The sequence below is a fragment of the Melopsittacus undulatus genome, chromosome 1, assembly GCF_012275295.1.
Source record: "Melopsittacus undulatus isolate bMelUnd1 chromosome 1, bMelUnd1.mat.Z, whole genome shotgun sequence".
In the NCBI taxonomy this organism is placed as follows: Eukaryota; Metazoa; Chordata; class Aves; order Psittaciformes; family Psittaculidae; genus Melopsittacus; species Melopsittacus undulatus.
The window spans coordinates 87567621-87590515 of NC_047527.1; the positions used below are offsets into that span (position 1 = coordinate 87567621).

General features: G+C 44.7%; 1 protein-coding gene across 3 annotated transcripts; it reads right to left on the minus strand.

Moving 5' to 3' along the window:
• Positions 1–9419: 9419 nt before the first annotated feature.
• LOC115946652 (uncharacterized) lies at positions 9420–11234 on the minus strand. 3 transcript variants are annotated; one of them, XM_034069460.1, is made up of 3 exons: positions 10756–11234; positions 10503–10674; positions 9420–10176 (listed from the first exon to the last, which is right to left on the minus strand). In XM_034069460.1, the coding sequence occupies exons 1-3, from the start codon at positions 11060–11062 to the stop codon at positions 10077–10079; spliced, it is 579 nt and encodes a 192-aa protein (XP_033925351.1). In that variant the 5' UTR covers positions 11063–11234; the 3' UTR covers positions 9420–10076. The 3 variants fall into 3 exon arrangements, with proteins under 3 accessions (XP_033925351.1, XP_033925347.1, XP_033925339.1); XM_034069456.1 differs by having other exon boundaries at positions 9420–9960; positions 10503–11234; XM_034069448.1 differs by having other exon boundaries at positions 10503–11234.
• Positions 11235–22895: the final 11661 nt, after the last annotated feature.

Sequence of the window (22895 nt, forward strand, 5' to 3'; positions counted from 1 at the left end):
ATGGAACCTTGTGTAATATTACTGGATTGCTTAAAGATGTTTGCAGGTCACATTTACAGATGGGTGTCTGCTATCTGGCGTTTTTATATGCAGTATTTTTAACAGCTCTTTTTGCTACTATCTGCACACTAACTTCACACTGTACCAGGAAACTGTATTCCATTCCTACATAGCTGACTCCATCCTCCCATTTTTAATGCATAAAAGGCTATAGCAAAATATCTCTTCAGGAGATCATTTTGTTATCCTGTTTCCAAATCCCTATTAGGGATGCCTGATAATCAAATAAAACCTTATTAATCATACACATTTTCAAATTATCTATGTAAACAGCTCTTATGTTACCCTTCTTTAAAGTTCAATTTATTTCTTCATTAGTATGCCGGAAAGCTCTTTCTTTTGTGTTCATAGCAACCTTCCTATCTCCCTTTAATCACAGTGGCCTCCACCACTTTTCCCAGCCGTTTAGAATTCGTTGGGAAGAATTTAACCTGTTTTCTTAGTAACAATTTTTCAAGTGTTTCAACATGCTGCAGCATATTTGACAAACGGTAGAGGTTTCCAAATGAATATTTCTTACTGAGTTTCACTTTTAAACTAACTTCCTGGTATTATACAGAGAACAGACTATTGGTAAGAAGATTTGCTCTGGAATTTTTCCACAAATCTCTGAGATGCAATTTTACTTTTACATCCCAATTTTTTTTCCACTCAAATGTGTGAGTATTGGTTAAGCCTTTCTTCAAGAGTTTGAGTCAAAGGTGACCATTCAACACCCCAGTAGCTTGGGCAATTACCTGAAATGCAGAAAAGTATTTCCATTCATTTCCATCAGAGACCACACAACTAGTTATATACATTATGCTATTAATTTTTAAAATGGAATGACTACAATTCAGCATCTAATTCATACTCAAGTGCTTAAGTTTCAGGGTTGCTCAGCAGCTATAGAAGTAATGAACATGCTCAACATCTCTGAAAATCAGGCTATGTAGGTGCCTTGAAAGTACAAAATCAAATATCCAACTGCAGGCATCCTAACTGGGATTTTTAATTTGTTGAACATGGATGAACTATGAGTTCCTAGCAGAAGCAGAGCATATGGATTAATAGATCTTTTGATCATTCAGATGTGGTAAATCTGATACGTACATCTATGATGCTTGGCAGATGTAATGATTTTTCAATTTAAAAATTAAAATGTAGTTATTAATTCTGTAGCCTGATTTTCAACATATTTGTTTAATTTTCTAAATTCGAAAAAAAGATAGTGTTATGTTCTGTAAAATTTGGGAAGAAAACAGCTGGCAGTGTGAATTGTGACATGATGTATTTTACTGATCATGAAAGCTTAGTTTAGGCCTTCCTAATTACATGAAATTCCCTCTTCTCACACAGCCCTGGGATAATTGGACGGTATGGCAACCCAAAGCCTTTGGGATGCTAAAATAATCATGCATTAACCCTATAAACATACTTTTGCTTTGATGTTATCACCACTAGCTGCTAGCTGAATAATTATAGTTCCCTTGTGATCAACTTTCATATGATGAGAGTGATAGCAATGAGAGAGAATGAAAAAAGTTTCAAGGCAGTTGACATGTGGTTTTAGTTTGTATGAAGAATGGACATCAATTTATAGAAATTGATGTGGAGCACGCCATGTAATTAAAGCTTTTGGTCCCCATTTTATTACTGCAGCCAAACGGGGCTTGCACTCAATGGTGGGGAGCAGCCACAGGAACTGGTTATGGCTCTCTGGCTGAGATAAGTTTATGCTGTTCCCTTTGGCAAATCATTGTCTTTTAAATTCCTCAACACTTTGTTCAAAGTACAGCTGTGTTTCAATAATAACTTATTTCTGTATAATTCCAGTTCAGTGGTTTTTCTTACATATGCTGCTAACATTTTCACACGAGTACTCCAGCTGTACAGCAGTTCTCTGCAGTCATAACTACCTCCAAATCATGCCAGTAACTGTCTCTATTAGTTTCCATGTTACCAGACTTCTGTATGCTGAACTATTATACACCATTCTCATCTTACTTTCTCTTCACCATTGTGTTCTAGCATTCAAAAACTCTCAATTTTTTTGGTTAGCTCCAGTTTGCTGCCACAAGATCACAAGATTTTGCTGTAGTTCCTATTTACATACAACATTACCAAGTTTTACAAGAGCTGTTGTTTTTCAGATGGGAAATCTGAGCCCATTCATTCTTTTCCAGTATGGTTGGGTAATATGATGTTCATCATAGGACAGGACTAATGATACCAGCTCTACTGAATCACCATATGCAAGTAAGCACAGGGAATATTTCCTCCCTTTTGCAGTGTCAGTAACATGGAGTCTAGACCAAAACCATCATCTGTGGATCTGTCTTTAAGATTATCCCAAGAAAAGTGTGTGGACTGTGGTGAAATGTGTCCATTGGGTGGTGGATCAGGGCTTTAACAGCTAGCATAGAAACATCAGGGAAGATTTTTGCTGAGGAAGTCTGTGCCCAAGGAAGTCTGTGCCCAAGACTAGATCTTCTGAGGTGAATCATCCCCACTTAAAGCAGAAACCACAGCTCCGAATTTCATGTCACTTACAAGACTGTTCACTACTCAGTTCTTTATTGCATATAACTATAATCATAGCACAGCTCCTATAAATACCAGGTAAAAATGAACAGGAAACAAAAGCAAGCTTGCTTGTCAGTCAGAGAGACCTTTCATGCAACTTTCTAGCCTTATTTAGTGTGTGTGCATGTGTGTCTAGGAGATAAGTAATTGTGGAGAACATTGGTGTCCTTCACAGATAGTATTTTTACATGTGGACCACTGCTCAGAAGCCTTGAAGGTGAATTCTTCACATTCATTTATACATATATTTTTAAATCAGGCTTTGCATCCAGATCTCTAGAGGTAGAAAGCCACTCCAATTCACTCTGCTACTGAGCACTTTAGCAGTGTTCTCCTCACTCTCCTCAGCCCTTCTCTTGGATTGCCTTCTGTACAGTTCTTAACCTAGTGATGCTTAGAGCTCTACCCTCAGGCCTCTTCTTGGGTTTTGGTTTTGGTGGGTTTTTATTTTTAATTTCTTTGCGTTTGACTATTTTGTAAATAATTTTTCTGTACTAATCAGGCTGCTCATCTGCAGTCTAAGAATTAACTTTAGCCACTTCTGTGAGGAAAAGGACATAGAGTAAAACAGACAGCTTAAGGAAACAAACTCACAAGGTCTGTGTGAAGTGAGTACATAAGATTGCTCAGAAAATTATAACAGAAAATCATATTTGCAGTTGCCATTTAATCAAAATTCCTAGCTGAGATTACTCCACCACTGAGTTTAGGGAGCCGCAGTAGTCTATTATTAGTTCCCAAGAGGCTGCAGGGAAAAATCTGTGTGACTGTTAAGATTTCAGGATGTTTTCATAGACATTAATCCCAAAGGATTTAATACTTTGCTGTAAACACATGGACCATTGATTGCAAGCTGAAAATTTTGAGTTTATGTATTTTCTGCACTTTCCAGTTACCTGGAGTCCTTTTGAGGAAGATGCTAAGATCTGTGCCCTGTTCTTAGAAAACACTGGTTTCAAGAGTCAAGATTTCCATCCAGTGAATCATTTCAGGTAACAGCTCTCTTATGTTCATTTTAATAATAGTGGTTTGGAGTTTTTTTCCTTTTCAAGTTTCATTTTAGATAGAGCACAATCTCATCTGACCACAAAAGTAATTGAAAAGAAAAAAAACAAGAAAGTTTAGTAGCGCATCTACCCCATTTACCAAATCTTTCCTCTCTGAATGCTCATTAAGAGAGTTTTCACTTTCTTTGTATAGCACAGGAGGAAACGAGATTATGGAATGTGTTATATATTATGTAAGTTGAAGACAGGAGTGCAGAAAAATGTATTGAGAATATTTTATTCTCAAGAATCCTTTATTTAAAAATGAAAATAAGGGAATGGTGAAAGATAAATGAAGGTAGAAGTGTCACTATTACAGTTTAGGTGCTCTTATACACATTTTTCTAATATTCAGACACTTTACAACTACTGAGTTTTCTTTTTGTAGAAGTAAGCATTTTCTTATATGAAATCCCCAGAAGTGATCTAAAATACGTCCCTATCTTACACCCCTCTGGTCCACAGAGCTATCTTTTTCTGCCAGGAGAAACCTCCTGGCAGTTTTTGCTGTTCTTGTGGAAGTCACTTTATTATGTCAGTGGAAGAATTCTTTTTACCTGTTTAAATCATGTCCCTTTAATATATTACCTGATGATATTGCACGGCTGACTTGACAATCAAAGAGCTCTGCTGGTGTAGTTACACTCCTGTACACTGCAGCAGAGGATATGTGTACCCCTGATACAATTTACATCAGCAAAACTATGCTTTTGCCAGTGTCACTTATCATTGTCTGAATGACACAAGCTGCACTGGTGAAAGTATAGTTCTGACTGCGTAACTTTGAACATTTGCTGCTTTTTCATAGAGATGTAACTTTAACCTCAGTTGCAAACCATGCCCCTTTGTACATGTGACTAGTGTAGGTAGGCCTGCACAACTTTATATCATATACCTCTCCCAAGGCAATTTTGCCTTTGGTTTAGGATGGCATACAGAACCCCTACCATTTTCTTTTGCTTTTCCCTTAAAACTTTGCCTACTACATCCACTCACCATTTTTCCCTGGTAGCCTGGTTCTATTCCTCTCTTCTCCAAATCCTGTCACTGCAGCCTCCCCAAAGTTACATTAATCTCTGCCCTTGAAAGTTGTCCTGCCTTTTTCTTCCCTGCAGGGTAGCTGCTCCCTTGCACACTTTTTTCATGACTTCTGCCTCGTTTCCTATTTCTTCACCTCTCTGCTGCTTGCTGGCCCTCTCTGCCTGTTTTCTGCTGCTGTGTTGGGTGCACCCATCCCCTTTTCTAACTTGCACTTTTTGAGCTATAATTAGCTGTGATATGAAGAAAATAGAATTTAGGCTGGAAAAACCAAGAGAAACATCCTAACAGCAGAATCTGCAGGTGTACAGACCAAAATTTCCAAGTATCCCAACAGTAGCTGTTGCATCCTCCATGACTGGGGAGATTTAAATGTAAACCAAAGTAGTACTGAAAAGTATATTGCATAGAGAAATACAGTGGCAACCCTGGGGAATGAATAGCAGGTATTTTCTGTCTCTAGCCTATAATATCAAAAACTAGTAAGTAATGCTTCAGCTGGATATTGCTGCCTGCCTTTAGCTGCTGTTGTCTCTGCTGATGCTACAGCAGTCCTTTGAATGACTGAACATGAAGAAATCACTGTCAGTGTGAGCATCTATTTTGTCTGTGAGACATTTCAGAATGAGGTCTTCCTAGCAAACAGGACACAGTGAAACACACAGCTGGCTTACTACTTCCCTTCAGGAGAGAAAATAATCACATTTAAACTAAGTAGGTGTGAGAGGCTGGGTGGACAGTAAGAATGAAGCACGTCATGTTCAGTACCAAATCACATTAAACACCAACTTCTTTTTTGCACACCTGTGATTTTTGCATTACCTGGCAACAAAAGCTTCTGGGCAATGATGTAGAGTTTTAAAAGGAGTGAAAGTATTGCAGTGGGTGGTTTTGCTTGCTGTTACTGTTTTTCCCACTTTGTCTCCACACAGACATACTTGCACATGGGCTATACAACCTGTTTTTGAGGCTGTACAATAGTGATCACAGAACTGTTTGAGAATGTAAATGTTAAACATCTGCTTGCTAAGTTTTTTCATGCTATGGTTTTAAACAGGCTAAGGAATAAGTAGGCTGTCCTGTTCCAAAATTTGCCAAGTATGCAGGGGCAATCTTAATTTTATGCATGTAAAACATACTATTTAAAAAAAATTCTCCTGTTTTAGGAATTTTGGTAATAATGTTCTTTTGTGCCCATTTTCTGTTTTGTTAGAAGGCTGAAAGACATGTCAGCTGCTTACATATCACTTTAGCCGTTCTCTACATTTACCATCATATGGCAACTTGAAAGAGTAGGTTTCAGTTGTGGATCTTCCCCAGTAAGGATTTAGAAACCTTTGTCATTGCTAAAATAGTTTAGGGGAATAGTTCATGCTACTTTTTACACCCCAAAAATTAGGGCTGTGGAAGTGACTAGGTCATCAAGCTGGTTCATTCCCAGCAGCAGGGCTGCTCTGCATTGCATCTCTCTGCTAGAGACTTCCACAGTGAAAAGAGAGGAGATGGGGCCAGCAGTTACTGCAGGCAGAGACTTCAGGTAGTCCTGCAATATGTCCTACAGGCCATGATCTGCGGGGGGGGGGGGGGGGGGGAAGTGATGTGGGTTTCCAAAATACTGTCTTCACGTTGCCAGATAAGTCCTTAGACAAGAGGTAGTGTTACCTGGCTAGGTGGGTCAGCTCAGGGTCTATTTTGCACTGTTGAAATGGCTCAGAGCAAACAGGGAGCAAATACTTAGTCCCTGATCTTTTCTTTTTGCTGTGTGTTATCAATACAATACAGTCTGGTTAGAACAGGTCACAAAGCAGAGTGGATGGCTTGGTACCTGAAGAACTACACCAGGATGTGGGAAGAAAGACAGGTTTTATTTCCAGCTTTGCCATTGCTAGCCTGTTGTGATGTGAGGGAAATTGCTTAAACACACTGTGTTACCTCAGCTTTTCTTTCACTCACTGAAAGCTGATGTTAAGGTAAGTTTGGACTGAAGCTTCGGCCTTGACTTTCTGACTATCCAATGCTGCCCTTGGAGATAATGGGTGGGGCTGCTGCAGGAGCAAGTTCCACCACTGTGCTCATTTGCTCCCCAGCTGCCTGATTTCCAGAGGCCGAGGTAGCTGAGCACAGTGGTGCATCACATTTGTCCACATGCAGAAAACGGGAATGCTGTATGATGCTGTGTCATCCAACAAATGCTCTGAGAGAGTCTATGTTTGGTCTTATGTGACGTGCTTTTCTGTGTGGCTTTCCACTGCACAAATTCATCAAGTTTAGTTTTCCAAGCAGGTTTTAGGAAACATATTTAATTGAATCTCCTCCCTTTTATTCTGTATAATTACCCTGCCTGTATGGTGGTCACCCTTGTCAGTTCTGCATTTGTTCTTGAGGAGTTTTTGATCCAAGAAACCTGTATCTCAGATGAAGGAAAAAAAACCCTCAAAAGCAAAACAAAATCCAAACCTGTGAGAACACCCAGCAGTGGCATGTTTGTTCATTTAAAGAAGTACCTGGTTGAAATGTAAAAGAACTTTGAGCATTTCTCTTGGTCTTAGGTTTTATAAAGACTTACTTTTCAAAGCCCTGAGGCTGTGTTCTCTGATCCTCCAAGCAGGCTTTTCCCTGTCTTTGTATGTCAGCTGAGTTCTGCCTCTTGGCACAAGTGAGGACACCAGGAAAAGGATGGCGGTGAGAGGACTCCGGATGCTGTGCAGGCATAAGCTCCCACAGCAGATGGGGCCTCCGATGCCTGACATCCTCTGTGGCTGCACAGCCACGTGTCAGGATGAGGGAGCTGGCTTTTGGCAGCTGCCCTCACCCAGCAGTTGTGAGATGTTAGAACATCAGGGCCCAATGCTGCCTCTTATTCCATGATAAATACTTCTGATTAGTAAGAGAACTAACTTAACTCCAAATTGCTTTGGCTAAAAGGGATGTGTAAGCACTGCAAGAAATCAAAATAACTTGCAAGTACTGTGATCTAAAGTAAAGGACATCGATGTCTCATAAGACAGAGGGAATACAGATTTTCCAGGTAACCTTCACCCCCTTTTTTAATGGCAATGTTAGCTTTAGTCTCTGCATTTTAAGACATCAATGTATCCTTGAGTTGTGGCCTTCATAAAAGGTACACATCCTGTTTTTCTTCTCTCCCTGAATACCTTCAACCAGCATCTCTGATATTTGAATTGTGGGTAGGGGCAGAGTTTTCCTTTTCTTGGGACCACAGCAGACGGGTTTTATGTCACTAAGACAACTATGTCACCCAGTGGTTTTAATGGAATTTGTAATACACAAAATACCTCCACAAAACTATTTGGTTTATTTCTACTATTGTTCATTGCAGTTAACATCCCTATGTAGGACCAGAGAGGTCTGTGAGGACTGCACAGAAGTTGGAAGTTATACAGAAGTTAGAGATAAGCTTTCTTGCCCCTTACCATATCTGTTATATATACATATATATGTATATCCCATCACTGTTAAGTTCTGATGTCACGATACCCAGAAAGTATACAAACCATGTGCAGTCTTAGGGAAAGACTTAAACTGTCATAAATAGAGTGATCAGAGGAGATGGGATAAAACAGAGCAATGCAGATGGTAGAAAAGACAGAGTTAAAAGGACAGTTCTATTGTGTAAACATTGCCATAATTTTTGGAGAGTGGTTTTATTAAAAAAGCAGTTTTTATTAGACAAAAATTATCTCCACTTTTACTGGAATAAAAAAAGTAAAACCATTTGCTCAGAATTTTACATTCAGCCTTAGACCACAGTTTTGACCTCTCTGGAGAATTATAAAAGTTGGGATGATGGAAAGTTTAGAAACTGAGTTATTTTAATTTCTCTTGCCCTGCGATAGCCCAGAATTAGAATTCATTCCTAAACTGTTAGATACATCGCTTTTTCTATTTCATGAACCCTTTTTTTAGTTATTACATAAGGGGGTTTTGTTTTGGTGTTTTTTTGTTTCATTTACAGCATTAATGTAGCATGTGCTAGCTCACCCTTCATTACATTTTACTACAAGAATAGGGATGTTTAAAACAAGAACATAAATGCTGTTAAAGAATACCTACATATTTTCTCCAGTCACTGAAATCCTGATTTAGTTATTGAGTGTAAGTTTTACAATACCTATATTATTTGCATTTTTATGCTTCTGGAGCAGATTTCAGATGCTGAATTGAATAACGCTGTTTTCCTGTTCTGTCCACCCGCTTCCTAAACTTCCCATGTGGAAGGCTGCTTACGCGTCTCTTAAGTTAGAAAATACAGCAAGGGGGATCTTCATGCAGAGGCGCCCCATGATGCCTCCAAAACTAGTCCAGAGATACCAAGCACAGACCTCTAAGACATGGGTCCCCAGCCTCCAAAGATGATTATCCATACAGGAATTTGCACCAGTTTCAATTACAGCAATTCATGCAAATGTCTGAGCAAACAAGGCCTGAGGTTGTAAACTCGTAGGCCTAATCTCCACTAGTTTATATGGATGCACCACACAGGCCTAAATCCCTGCAGCCTGCCAACGGAAATAACATGTTTTAAGGGCTGAGCTTGTGATGGGAAACTGCTCAGGTTATTGTTTAATCTGATGCATGACCACCAGAGATACTGAAGTAAAGATGTAAGCTGGCTATAGAGCTGTTGGACTCACCAGCAGTTCTGCCTCTGTGAGTTGGCCAGGTGTAATGGGTACAGAGATGAAAAGGTTGAATATACCTTGCAATGAATTTATTGTTAATGACTTCTCTTGATTCTTTTGTAAAATAAGAACATTGTAACATAACAATCAAAATACACTTTCTAATGTTTGTCCCTAATATTGCAGGCAATATTAGCGGCAAACTTGGCTATTATGCAGCTGTTCTGCCAGTCAGCAACCCTGCTTTAACAAAGCTGAAGTGTTGAAATTTATACATAAAGCTCATGTGTAATACCACACAAAATCCGGCCGACAGAAAATTCAGCCTGCAGAAACAACCACGACAACAAGCACATGTAAGTTAAAGCTGCAGCTTTGTGTCCTGAATACACGTGTTCACCTCTTTGGCTTGCAGGTTTGGCATTGCCAGGTTCCGTATGGCCAGACCTGCAGGTGTTTCACTTGGACGGGAAGAGGGGTATTCCCGACAAGAAGCACAGCTCATGTCTTTGAGACAGGTCCTGTGGGTTCCTGACCTTATGCCTTCATCCAGTATTTGAAAAGAATGGTTCAAAGGAAGTCAATAATGACACCTTAAAGACAAAAGACTGTGAAAAGAGCCGGTTGAGGGCTTGCTGCCACATACCAGGAATTTAGCCCTGCTTTCCATGTGAATCCCTTTTCAACCAGGAGATAGGATACTACGTAAGCTGGTACCAGCCTTTCACCTACAGGCCAGGACTTGATTTCCTTGAGAAACAGCCTGTGACTTCAGTTTCCATCTCACCAGCAACAGCTTTAAAAGGCCTGGGTTTTTAATAGCTCTAGAAATCGTGCAAGTAACCATTTCCTTCAAGTGTAAACCGGTTCCTCCTATCCCCATTATCCCCACTCACCCTTGCTTTGCTTCCCCCCCTCCCCCACCGAGCTTTCAGGATGGAGTATTTCCAACTACTTTATTTTCCCGTACTGTTATTATTTGTCACATAACTAAACCGGTACGGGCTTTAAAGTGCAATCCCCGCGACGCTGAACATCTCTCCATCACTTGTTGAGCCTTCTACATCTTTGAGCTTCCCCTGCAGTGACGGTGCCGGGAAGGACCATACGTGCAGTGCCACACACCGCGCCTGTGCAGCCTCTTAACTACCTCTGGTTGCAAACGTCCCAGTCTCGCCTTTGATTAGCCACGGGGATATCTGGACCTTCGGTTCCTCTGCTGATGTGCCAGGTCTCTTTGGATTTCACGTCCTCCAGGTTCCGGCAGCCGGGTGGATGAGTGACCCCCGCAGGGACCCGAAACGCGCAAGGACGAAAGTTTCCTAAGGAAACAAACAAACAAACCAACGCAGAAGCCGAGTTCTGCTGTCGGAGCGGCGGGCTCCTGCCTGCAGCCGCTGTACCTGGTGAGGCGCCGGGCTGGCAGGAGGAGGAGGATGATGCACAGACATTTCCACGGCCAGCGGAGAGCCCCGATGAACTCCTAAAGCCGGCAGCCGGCTGCGCGGCCGCTCCGGATGCGCTCCAGCGCCGAGCGCACGCCGGCTGCCGGGGGACACGCACGCTGGGGAGGGAGAGCAGCGGAGAGCCCCACGGGAGAGAGGGACAGAGCGGGAGGGGGAGCCCCGAGGGCGCAGAGCGGCGGGGGGGGGTGGGGGTGTCACGGAGCGCCGCGTGGCACCTGGCCGCCCCCCCGCCGGCCTGGGGCATCCCGGTGCGGCGCTGCCGGGGGGCGGGCGGAGGCGAGGCCGGGCCGGTGCGGGGAGGGGGAGCCGGGGCCGTGCTCGCTGCTGTCTGTCCGGAGGGGCGCCCCTCCCCGCGGCGAGGGCGAGCGAGAGATGCTGCGTGCAACAGGCGGTCCCCGGGAGAGGAGCCGGGGCGACACGTGATGTGTCTCCTTATCAGGGTGCGCGGGGCAGCGCGGGGGGCGGGCAGGGGGCGGGCGCGGCGCGGCGGGGTCCCTAACCGTGCCCATCTCTCCCCTCCAGGGAGGCGCGGAGGACGGGAAGTTCGCTCGGAGTTGATGAACTTTGCACACATCCACAGAAACGCCATTTTGATTCCTTTTTCCGGAACAACTTTGCGGCTCCCTCCCGTGCGCGCTCCACACACACCCCACACACCCCCCCCTCCCTCTCCGTTCCTCACCGGCGCGTCCCCGCGCCCCCCCCCGGCGGCCCATCCTCCCGGCATGTCGCGGCGCAAGCAGCCCAGCCCCAGCAAAGTCCGGCGTAAGTACCGCGGGGGGACCGCCGCCGCGCTCCTTCTCTCTTTCCCTCTCTCCCTCCCTCACAAAGGGCAGGAGCTGACCGAGCTCCAGAGGGATCTCTCTCTTTCCTTCTTTTGCTTGGGGAGGGTTGGTGGTGGGGGGGAGAGGGAAAAATGCCCTCCCGGGCCGGGTCGGGCGCGGGGTCGCAGCGTGTCGGCCGGTCGTGAGAGTTCTTTAAACAACTGAAATGGTTTTTAGAGGAGGAAAAAGTTTCCTTAAAAAAAAAAGGAAAGGAAAGAGGAGGAAAAAAGTTTGGCTGGCAGCGGTGGAGATGATGATGAGTTCGTGCAGCCTCCCTCTTCCCTTCCCCCGCTCCTCCCTCTCCTCTCCTCCCTCCGCGGCTCCTGGGTTTTTTTTTTCCTCTTTTTTTTTTCCTCTCTCCCCCTTCCCTGTTGCAGACTTTCTACCAACCAGCGGCACCAGCCGCGGCGTTTTGCCTTCAGGACCTGATGCTCATCCATATTAAACCGTCTGAGCTCAGGAATCCGGCCAGATCATCCCCCCCCTCCTCCTGCTGCAAAGTTTATTTTTAACCAGCCACCGCCACAATTTGGATGGGGCTGCGAGGAAGCAACATCTTATAGCCCGGCTCGCTCCACAGCCTGCAGCCGCTTTGCCTTTTAAACTTTTCCTTCGGGCTGCTTTTCCTGCCGCCGGCAGCGGCGGCGGGTCCCGCGGCGGCCCCTGCCCGCTTTTCCCGGACGGGAGGGCCGCGCCGGCGCTGGGAAGTTGGGATGAAGGCGACCCTTCGTCGCAGGTAGAGCCGCCTTGCGCCGCGCATCTCTCCGCTGACTTTACGCCGCGGGGCCGGCCGGCCATGCCTGCCCTTCCCCGGTACCTCTGCCGTCGCCTCTCCCTCCTCTGCTTTATTTTAGTCTATTTTATCCACTTTTCTCCGCTTTTTCCCCCAACTCCAAACTTCCCCCCCCATCCCCCCCGGTAGCGACGTGCATGTCCTTTCCCCTCCCGGCCTGCTAGGAGGCGGGGGGAGCCAGGCCCTGGGAGGAGTAGATGGGGTGGGGGGTCGCTGCCCCCCGCTTGTCCCCCCCGTCCCGCTGCCTTTATGCGGTGCCAGCAGCACATCCCAACGCGGCGAGGCCAGCGGCGGGCAGGGACGCCTGGGCGGCGTCACCACTACAGGAAGAAGCTGGGCAGCATCCGAGGCGGATGGACGACGACGGGGGGGAGTCGGTCCTGGGATCGCTCTTGCCCCTTCCCCCCCATCTTGGCAGGGGGACGGTGGAGTTACCCCCGGCAGCACACGAGTTTCGGGTGAAAACAAAGTTTCGCCCCCTCTGTTCCCCCCCCTCCCCGGCCTGTACCGCGGTGCCCGGTGCGGACGGGCTCCAGCCGCGACCCGTCTCTCGGGCGACCCATCGCCGTTGCTACGGGCCCGGGGACACCCCCTCCTCTTTCCCCTCGTTGGCTCCGCGGTGAGGATGTGAGGCAGAGTCTCCAGCCCAGTTAATCGTACACGGGACTGGGATGTTCCCCCCCATCGCCCCGGTGCTGTGGAGGGCTCTGGGGTACCGGGCTGGGCCGGGCGCAGGGGCTGTGGGACAGTCGGGTTGGGCCCGGAGCTGCGAGATGCTGCAACTTTTCTTTCAGCAGAGGAGGGAGGGCGGTGGATTGAACTTTGTCATGTCGCAGATAAGTTTCCTCTGGCTTCTTCTCCCTGCACTTCTCCCCGCCTCTCCCCACCGCACGTACGCTTGAGTTTTTTCATTTTTTCCTCTTTTCCCTGTTTTTTTCCCCCCTCCCTTCCTTAATCTTCCCTGTTTCACCTCGCGGTTATCTTCGCCTGCTTGGCATCCTGGCCGCGTTACGCAGCAGCAGCAGGAGGAGGAGGATGAGAGCGCTTCTCCTGGCTCAGCACTTTTCCTTGCCTGCCCCGCTGCGCTGCACACCCCATGGGGGCCCCCACTGGTCGCCTCCGTGCCCGCTGCCCTCCCACGGCCACCCCGGGGTGTCCGGCCCGGAGCTGATGCTCTGGTCCTGCCCACCGAGGAGCCAGCATCCTGTCTTGGAATCACCGATTTCTGGTGGGAAGGGGGAAACACACCAACCATCCAGTTTGGATTCCTGACTCCCTCTTTCCCCTGTCTGCTGTTGCAGATAAGATCTGGTGTGGTTACGCGTTTGAGAAGGTAGTTAAAAATCCTAGTTCACTGTGATCTGGGGAAAGTGGAGAGAAGGCAGATGCAGCTGATGTTTCTTACCATTCCAACATACAACCCTGCGACTTGGGAGAAACAAAAATGCTTATTGAGGACAGGAGCAGTTGCTAAATAACACCGCCTTGTCACCCCTGCAGTGCACAGTAGACAGCTGTTATGATGGCTGAAGTTTTTCGTTGAGGTCTGTCGTTTTGACATGAGCACCGAGTTTTGTTACTGCAGTTCCTGTTTTCCACAGGGTCAGCGTGCGTGAAAGGGATGCAGTGACTCAGGGTCATGCCAGCCATATTTGTTTTAGGTTTTAATTTTCTCTTTGAAGACTTAAGGGTATATAGTCTTTTCTTGGTGTGCCTGCATAATGCCGATTAGCCTTAACGGGAGCTGGGTACATCCAGGGAAGAATAGGCCCTTTTGTTTGTTAGAAATCCAGGAACAGCATGAATCCATCATCCAATCAATCAGAGTACCAGGGCTCTCTCTCACCTGCTGCAGAGGGACACATCCAGCCTCTTGCTGCGGGGCAGCTGTGCTTGGTGTGATGTGGCCTCTTGTTACTCCCTCACCTTCCTCTTCCTCTCAGTCATATTTGGAACTCAGTTCGTGTCATATAGTTAAAAATACCATCCTTCAAGTATGATCAATTAAACTTTTGTTTTGCTCTAATTTTGCAGCTTCTAGTTGTTAAGCTGTTGTTTGTCCATCAGGAGCAACTGTTTATGTAGCCACTCTTACGCATGTCATTTAATAATGCTAAATACATGCATTTTTGGCATGAATTTGGCAGAATATAACAGGGTGTTTGCTGACTGGTTTTAGCAATTGTTGCCTTTTTTTGTTCGCACCCAGCCCTGGGTGTTTGAAGCTTTATTTGCTTGCGGGCTTCAGTGTAGTGAAACATCTTATTCTGGCTCAGCTCACCCAGGTTGTGTGCCCATTCTTCACTCTTTACAGTGTTTAGTGTCCCTCTGGCCAAATGGCTTTTTGTTCTGATTTCAAGGGTCAGGAGATGCTTGAAGTTTCCAGACTGGGGAAACTGAGTGTTTTCATTATCTGTTGGTAATATCTATAATCTCCTTTGGTACCAAAGACACGTGTAGTGTTCCCCAAGGCATACAGACTCTGGCTTCTGTAGTGCTTTTCCCAATCCTTAAGGATTTTATCACTTTGCCTATGTCAGAGTTACACTGTAGTAGTAACAGTACCTTGGCTTTGGTCTGTGAAAGTTTCTTCTTAAGCAGAAATAGTTCAAGTTGCTCTCTGTTGGATTTCTCATTGGAATAAAAACTGTTCACGTACTTACACTGTATAGATTAAAAACATATAGATAAATCCCTTTGATTATATTCATTATCCCCTGCAAAAGTAGGTGGTGCTTAGAAGGTCATAGGATAAGTGTTGCTAAGCAGCTAAACAGAAGGATGCTAAAATTAACCTCAGCGTTTTTGAAAGGGACTCACTTTTTAAGTTGCAGTAATTTTTTAATTTACTTAAAATACATTTTTTTTGATACCGAAACATCTGGGAATAAGTACTTGGATGCATGAATAAAACTTTCCAGGGGACCGCGTTGAGTGTTGAAGTTATCGACGTATGGGAGTAATTCCACCCTTCCCCAGTATGCCTAAATTTTACCAGCATTGGGCCCTCTATTTGTGCCCTTTGCAAATGTCCTTCCAGAGTTATCTGTTGCTCCAGGAGCATCTGATATATGTTGGATAGCAGCCTGTAGGGACAGTCTTGGGAAAAAAAAGAAACTGCAGAGGTTCCCCAGGAACAGGCAGAAAACAAGTAAATCCTGTTAGTCTGAAATCCATGCGTGTGCAGAAAAGCCCCTTTTAACTTTTTGATGAATGATGCCTAAGTTTGGAAATCTGTGTTTTAGGTGTACACTCTTAAAACATGTGAAATCATGTCTTCTTCTTTCAGTGAAATAAAGGTTGTTCTTAAATGAGTGTATTATTGGACCATGTTACTGGACCAGTTTGAGAAGGCTGCCTTGATGATGTGGTAGCTTTTTCCTTGGGAGGTAATTGTCTGTAGAGGAGGATGGTAGTGCTGCTTTCAGTTCTCCTGAAGGCAGTGAGAATGCCTGTTGCTCTCTGTCTTCTTCTGCTACCTCCTTTCTGTATCCAAGCAGGACGGTCAGTCATGGGATTGCAGCTTTAAAATGCATTTTTTTCAAGAGTATTCCTGCAGCTTGGAAAGGGGCCAGGAACTGCTTTGTGTTCTCTTCAGTGTAGCTTCGCAGTAGATGGGAGTGCTCAGGTACCCTGCAGCTTTGCTGGGAAGTGCCTCAAGGAGCAGATGTAAACTTTGGTGAGAAGGAATCTTCTTCTGAGGCCATGCATTAGCTCGTTTATTTTTTGGGGGGTGAGAGATCTGACTTGCCAGTTTGTTCAGCAGTTAAAGCAGATTTTCTTTGGCCAGAGGAATCTGTTCTCTGTGTGTTGGGATATTTTGTTTTGCTTTTAGTATCCTACATAAAGCAGCACCTATGGGAGCTGTGGCTTTCCCCTTTCATCCCTCCCCCTCTATTCAGAAGCATCTTTGTAGGCAGTAATTTCAAAGGCAGGACTTTGGCATCTCTGGAAGTGCTGCTTTCTGGTCGTACACTGAAAAGTTAGCTATTCATGTGGAGCCAGGAAGGGCTTGAAGATTGCAGAGCTTTGCAGGCCAGGTTTGGTTATCAGCGTTTGATTACAAGTGAAAATAGGTGAGGTTGGCTGAGGTGGGAAGGTGCTGGCTTTGTTCTGGGGTACTTCTTCTGAACAGGAATTTCAGGAGCACTGGCTCTTTATTCTTCTTTGGTGCAAGAAACCTGATGATGGCTTATCTTTGATGTCTGCCAGCCATGATGTTTTTCTCACCTGAAGGTGTTCCCTCCACTCCACCCTATCCCTCTGTTTTGAATAGCAACATTTGAGGGCCAGGGACTTGGAAGAGTGTGGGCTTCCAAGGCAGCAGTGCCAAAGCATCTCAACCCCCTTCCCTCAGGATTTTACTAGGAGCAGGGTGACAAAAGTTACTTAGAGCTAGTACTAATGCTGTATTATGTAATGTTAAAAGTACAAATAATTGCCAGCTAGGGCATATGCTGTGAACTCCTGCTGGATGGCTTTTACGTGTTGTGCTGGAAAAGGGTCAGAACAACGAAAAGAGCCTGCACTAAAGGCAGAAGAGTCAGTGGGATATTTGGCTTGTGGCTGTGCTGGTGTTAAACCTGTTAGAGCAGCCTCCTGCAGTGAGAAAGGAATTGCCCTGATGCAGCGCCTAGACCTGCGCTTCCTTCAGAAACAACACAGGCCTTCTGCTGTATCCTGCCTTTATTTTTCTTTTTAATGGTGCCATTTCAGCTTAGCAATCAATAAAGGTGGTTGCCTTTGAATAGGTGCTTTACATAAAATAAGTAGTTGATGGGTGGAGACTGTTTATTCAGGGTGATTCAACTAAGTAAGGCTAAGAAAATATGAATACCTCTTTACAGATGTAGAGAAAGGCAGCTGTTTTAACAACAGGATTCACCTGCAGTGTCACAGCCACCCTCAAAGGCGCTACAGTCAGGGAAAAGAAAAACTGTCAAAATCCCCCACGGCATTGTTAGGCTCTTGAACTAAAATAGGTATTCCAAGCACTATTAGAGAGGGAGGTCTTTCAGGCCTTGATTACCTCCCCCATCTCCTCTGCCGATCTTTCAATTGAAACATGTGGAATGCAACTTTCAAAGTCCACCGTCTTCCTGAACCTAACCTTTGTGAGCAAAAATGTTTTGTCTTTAAACTTATTTAATCTCAGGATTTCGAGAGATCCCTTTCCTTTTGAAGAAGACATACCCTCATCCTGCTGCCTGAAGTTGCTTTGAAGATCCATTTGCAGGAGGGATGCTATTTGTGTAGAGCTCTCAGAAAGTGTGGGAAAGCTGCTTGCACACAATGGCCTAGTGACTTCCTAGTGTAATTTCTGCCAGCTTTGAAACACCAAATTTTTAGTTTTAAGTCACTCTGGGTAAAAAGTAAGTTTAGCATCTTGGACATTTTCTATGCTGATGTGCACAAGTGACTTGTTAATTTGATTCTAAAAGGGAAATGTATGTTGTGGTTAATAGTGGAATTGCCAGCCTCTGATACATGTAAGACTTCTCCACTTGTCATCTCCTGGTGGGTATTTTAACAGGTGTTAGCATGTGCTTTCTTGAAACAGCACAAACGTGCTCGTAGGTGTTTTAGGAATGGGTGGCCTGCATCATCTGCCCTTTGAAAATGGAGGATGATCAGCCGCTGACAGGCCTTTTTTTAGTTAATTTAGGTATGTGCTTCCTCTCTGAGGGTGAGAGAAGCAGACTGTTCATCTTGGAAGCATAGCTGGCCTCTGCTGCTACTGTGTGTGGTTAGCTGGCTTTAACTCGAGCCCTTGTTAGTCCTGTTTCGTACAGCAGGTGATGTCAGTGTTCAGGTGTATTGGTACCTGGGAGTGCTTTGCTCAGAGCACTTGCATCACAGCAGTAAATTCCATTCCTGTGTTCAGGCCGTACTCCTTCACACTGATAACATTACAGCTTGGTCAAGGGAGAACTGCTTTGGATTTTGAACCAATAAGCAGCAGTACTTCCCTGTATTTCCTTTAGGGAGCAACATCCCTTTTAATTTGGACCACTCACAGCTTCGGGTAGGGGAAAGAGCTTAGTTCAAGTTCCTCTTTTTGTTACACAAAATGCATTCTCTTCATTAATTTAAGTTCATTATGGACATTGTTCTCAGTGTTTTGAGAACATGAGAAGCAGCCAGGACATGAATACGTGTGTGCTGTTCTTGATTTGTGTATGTATTTTTTTTCTGATGCTGGTGCAGTTGCCTGTGTACTGAGGACAACAGGCAGCTGTGGTGTCTTGTGCATGTGCTTGCCTGCTTCGCCTCCTCTTCCTCCCCAGCAGTATTAAGGTATCTTGAACTGTTGTTTAGCCGGATAATTTGCAGCACAGCTCATGTATTTTGCTGTCTATACATTCTGATGCTTTTGGGTAGAAAGAAGGGGGGCTGCAGGAGGAGGCTTGCTTTTTAAGTGAGATGCTGAAGGTCCAGGAAGTGGAAGCGCATGCCATAGAGGCTGGTGGTGGAAGAGATGTAGCTGGGTTACTAAGGGCTTCCATTTGTGAGGTTTGACTGTATTTTCCAGGGGAAGAAGTATGAGTACAATGACAAGTGCTTCTCTATATAGATGTAACTTATGACTTGTATTTAGTTGATTTGGAGGGTATATTTATTTTGGTCTGCTTTTCTAATGGCTGCAGGTACCATTTGTTCTTCCTCCTTATCCAATGGCCCAGCCAGGTGTTGCTTAGTACATCTTACTACATTTCCAAGTAAGGTTCAAAGCTGTGGTCCTTGGCAACTTCTGGAACAAGTCTCGGAGCAACTTCCAGCTTTTACAGCAGATTGGTGGCTTTTCTGCTTGGTAAGGTTTCCTGGCAGTCTTTGAAGTGGCAGTAGCCTAGGTGTCCATGTTGCAAAAGGTGAAGAGACCTGTATCACAGTGCCCCTATTTCCCTTGTGTCAGCTTGGTTCATTGTTGGAAACTGTGCTTTTTTTTAAATAGCAAAGGATTTATTTTCATTATCAGTGCTACCTATACTTTGTGGGAGAAGTCTTTGTCCTCTGCCTTCATTCCTTCTTTTTGGGAAATGGAAGCATCTTTTAGCTGAGTGTGATGTGGCCACCACGTTCGCCCTCACCAGAGGGTGAATTTCTAGAGGTGAGTGATCTGTACCTCAGTGGCTGCTGGTTACCTTGGGAGGAAGCCGTGCAGATTGTAAGCTCTGCAGGAAGGAACCGGTGAATTCTGTAAAGTATGTAGCTGCACTAACTGCAGTTCGAGCAGCTCCCAGTCTTGACTTGCAAAGCTTTTGGAACTTATAAGTTCTTTAAATCTAGTGACTAAGGATTTTCCATGCCTCCCTTTTCCCCGAGAAAGAAAAGAGAGAAACAAATGGTAAGGTATTAATTTTAAATGCTCAAAAATCAGCAAACAAGGTGTTTGCAGAAAAGTGGGCCAGTCTGAACACAGATCATGGCCCATCGTCGTTTCTGTTATGTATTCCATAAATCAGTAAACATGTAAATAGTATGTAGATGTGGAAAACATGGCTTCATTTAAATCAACAGCAAAATTCTTCCAGTCTTCATTGGACTAAGATTACATGTGGGGTATATACAGCTGAAAGCTCTTGAGCATTCACAGCATGAAAGATGCCAGGAAACTTAAAAAACTGAAGCACTAACAGTGTCTTTATACTTTTCTGGTGCATGAAATTCCTACAGGTGTAGTTACAGAGTCAGGGCATCTGTTCTAGGAGCTTGTTTGATAAACAGCAAACTGAATTTGCAGTGTAATAGCCTAGGTGACTAAATTCTCTTCCATCCCAGTTTTGAGCATCGCTGAAGCAGTGTGGCCATTGCTCCATCCCTTTCCTAAATCTTAGAAGCTATGCTTTAACTTCGTTGAGTGTATTTGCTCTGGTGAGTGGGAGGAGGAGGGCTTGTCCTTCCCAGGCCTGTCCTTCCCTGTAGGAAAAGGGGAATGTAGAGAATTCTCCCTGAGGATGGATCTGGGACAGAGATGGCCCCTGCATGTTTGGGGCCAGAGTTTTTATTTACACCATTGCATAACTCTTAATCTCCATAGAAAAAGATGCGGGTTAGTAGATCTGCAGCACCACAGTTTCACATGTGGACTGCCTGATAGCCAATGTGTGCTACTATTGCATAGTAGATGTACTGATGACTGCTTGAGGTGGTCCTGGATTACTGGGTGACCCTGTGCCAAAGGATCTGCTGTTGCCTGACTTTTGACCTTGTGCACTGGCAGCCTCTCTTGTGCCTTCACTGCCTGAATGGTCTTGACTTGCAGTAAATGTTTCTTCTGTTCATGTGCTCACTGTCTTTTCAAGACAATTGCTGAAAAGTAGTGCGGCTAAAAATAATGTATCGTGGACAAGAAGATGCCAGCAGCATGTGCAGATTGTGTGCTGTAGTTAGTGTCCCGGCTAGTAATTCAAACGGACTGCACAGATGTGGGTTAGGAAAGTCCAGGCTGCTGATTTAAAAATTTCCACTATTTCTGGTAATGGCTGTTTATATGAGCTGCCTAGTCCAAAGACCCCAGAAGTGAGCTGGTGGTGGTCATAGTTTAATTCCCAGCATACAGATGCCAAGTGTTATGCTTTGATTTCCCCCACTGTAAACTCTTCGGGGCAGGGATCAGCATTCAACTACCAAGTTTTGAAAAGCCACCTAACACATTGTGGAACTGACCTGCTCGGCACTACCTCACTATAAATGTTTAATTATAACTATCTTCTTACCCAATGGAGGAGTCTTTCCAGATATCAAGGTTGAGGCATGCTGGGAACCTGTACTGCTGCTGAGGTGCCCGCTTATAAGAAGAGAGCTTTGGTTGCCGGGCAGAATTTGGGAGGGTCTCAGAAATTCCTAGTTTGCAGTATAGGTGCAAATATATACATGTGTTCTGGGGTCTGTGTCTGGTTGTTTAGCTTAGAAGCAAATACACTCCTAGCATTGATACATGTTTTGAAGCATCACAGTTAGACTACGTCCTTCTCTCTCCCTTTTGCTCCTTTGGCCTTAGGTCTGTATGTAAATGTGACATATGTAAAGGTTCTGAAATTGAGAAATTAGAAGAAGAAACTGGGAATAGAAAGATGTCACCCCTCAGTACATCACCTTGCAAAATTGAAATGAAATACAATTGGTGGTTCTCGCCACTCAGAGAATAATCTAATTCTCTTGCCTTGAGTGACTTGTGTTGTAGCTTTAAACCAAATTCTTAAATCATCCCAACAGTGATGTATGTACTGTTTGTTATGTTTATACAACATGAAAGCATATGGAGTAATGGAAACATCTAGAAATTAGACCTCCAGAGAAGACTCCTATTTTAATCAGGTTACTTACTTGGATTAAACCAACCCAAATTTAAAACATGTGGGCTCATGTGCTAAACTAGTTGCATTTTCAGCACTCTGGGGGTCCATCTGGGAGTTTATCAGTGCATTGTCTTGGTCTGTTCCAGACAGCTTTGTAAGAGCAGTTTGGTGTTACTAAGGTTGGAATAAGCTGATGTCAGATTTTTGTCCACAGTACATAGCAAGTAGAGGTCAAACACTTGTACAGCCGGTGATACTATGACTTGTTAAGAATGTACGCAGCAGGTTGCTTTTCAAAACATCTTTTGAAAAGCAGCCTGAGAGAGCAGTGCCATGTAGCAGAGACATGCATCTGTCTCTGGCATCAGCAAATGGATGCATCCTATCACATTGGACTGCTGAGCATGTTTAGTCATGTTACTGTAATAAGCTCTGGGAACAGGAATGGGTTCTGCCCTGTTGCGTTTCGGGAAGATTTGAATGAATTTGACTGGTTTGTTCCAGGGGAACTCGTGTTTGTATCTGCTTCTTCTGTGCTTGGTACAGAGAAGGAAGGAGTTGAGTTTGTTTCTTGGCTGAAGACGGGTTTCTTTGCAGTGTAAGATTGCTGAGATTACTGAACTTAAATTACTACTCCTTTATAGAGGTAACATAAAAATGTGACTCCCAGAATCATCAGTGTTTATGCTGGTGGTAGTGCACGGATCTGCTTGGGTTTGAGACTCTTTGCCCAGATAAAACGAGTATTAGGGACCATTCTCTCACTTCCAGCCATAGCCTTCAGGCATCCCTATTTATCCTGCCCTGGTGAATCATTCTTCAACATACGCAGATGTAAATTTTACATGTGCTGTAGTGGGGGCTGTTGTCTTTATCCTTTTCTTTCTGTCTTAACACAGCTTAGCCTAGTGGCTCTGAGGGCATTTTTTTCAATTTGCATCCATGTGTGTGTGTATGTCAGAGGCAAGTCTGGTTGAAGCCAAGCACTGATCCTGCAGACACTTTAAATACAGATATAATACTGCTTAAGTAGGTTGTTCCATTTAAGTCAAAATACTGGCATGGGTGAAGTTGGAGGAAACGTTTCGGGACTGGGGCCTGCATTTAACTTCCAGAAAAAGTATTCCTGACACAAGCCAGAATCTTTAACCCGTGTGAGCT

Bases quoted from the DNA above. Each gene is read 5' to 3' on its own strand.
- LOC115946652 (XM_034069448.1), bottom strand. From the start codon at position 11,062: ATGCCCCAGGCCGGCGGGGGGGCGGCCAGGTGCCACGCGGCGCTCCGT. The intron at 10,177-10,502 runs GTAGTTAAGAGG...CACGATTTCTAG, and splicing joins TGGGACGTTTGCAACCAGAG to AGCTATTAAAAACCCAGGCC.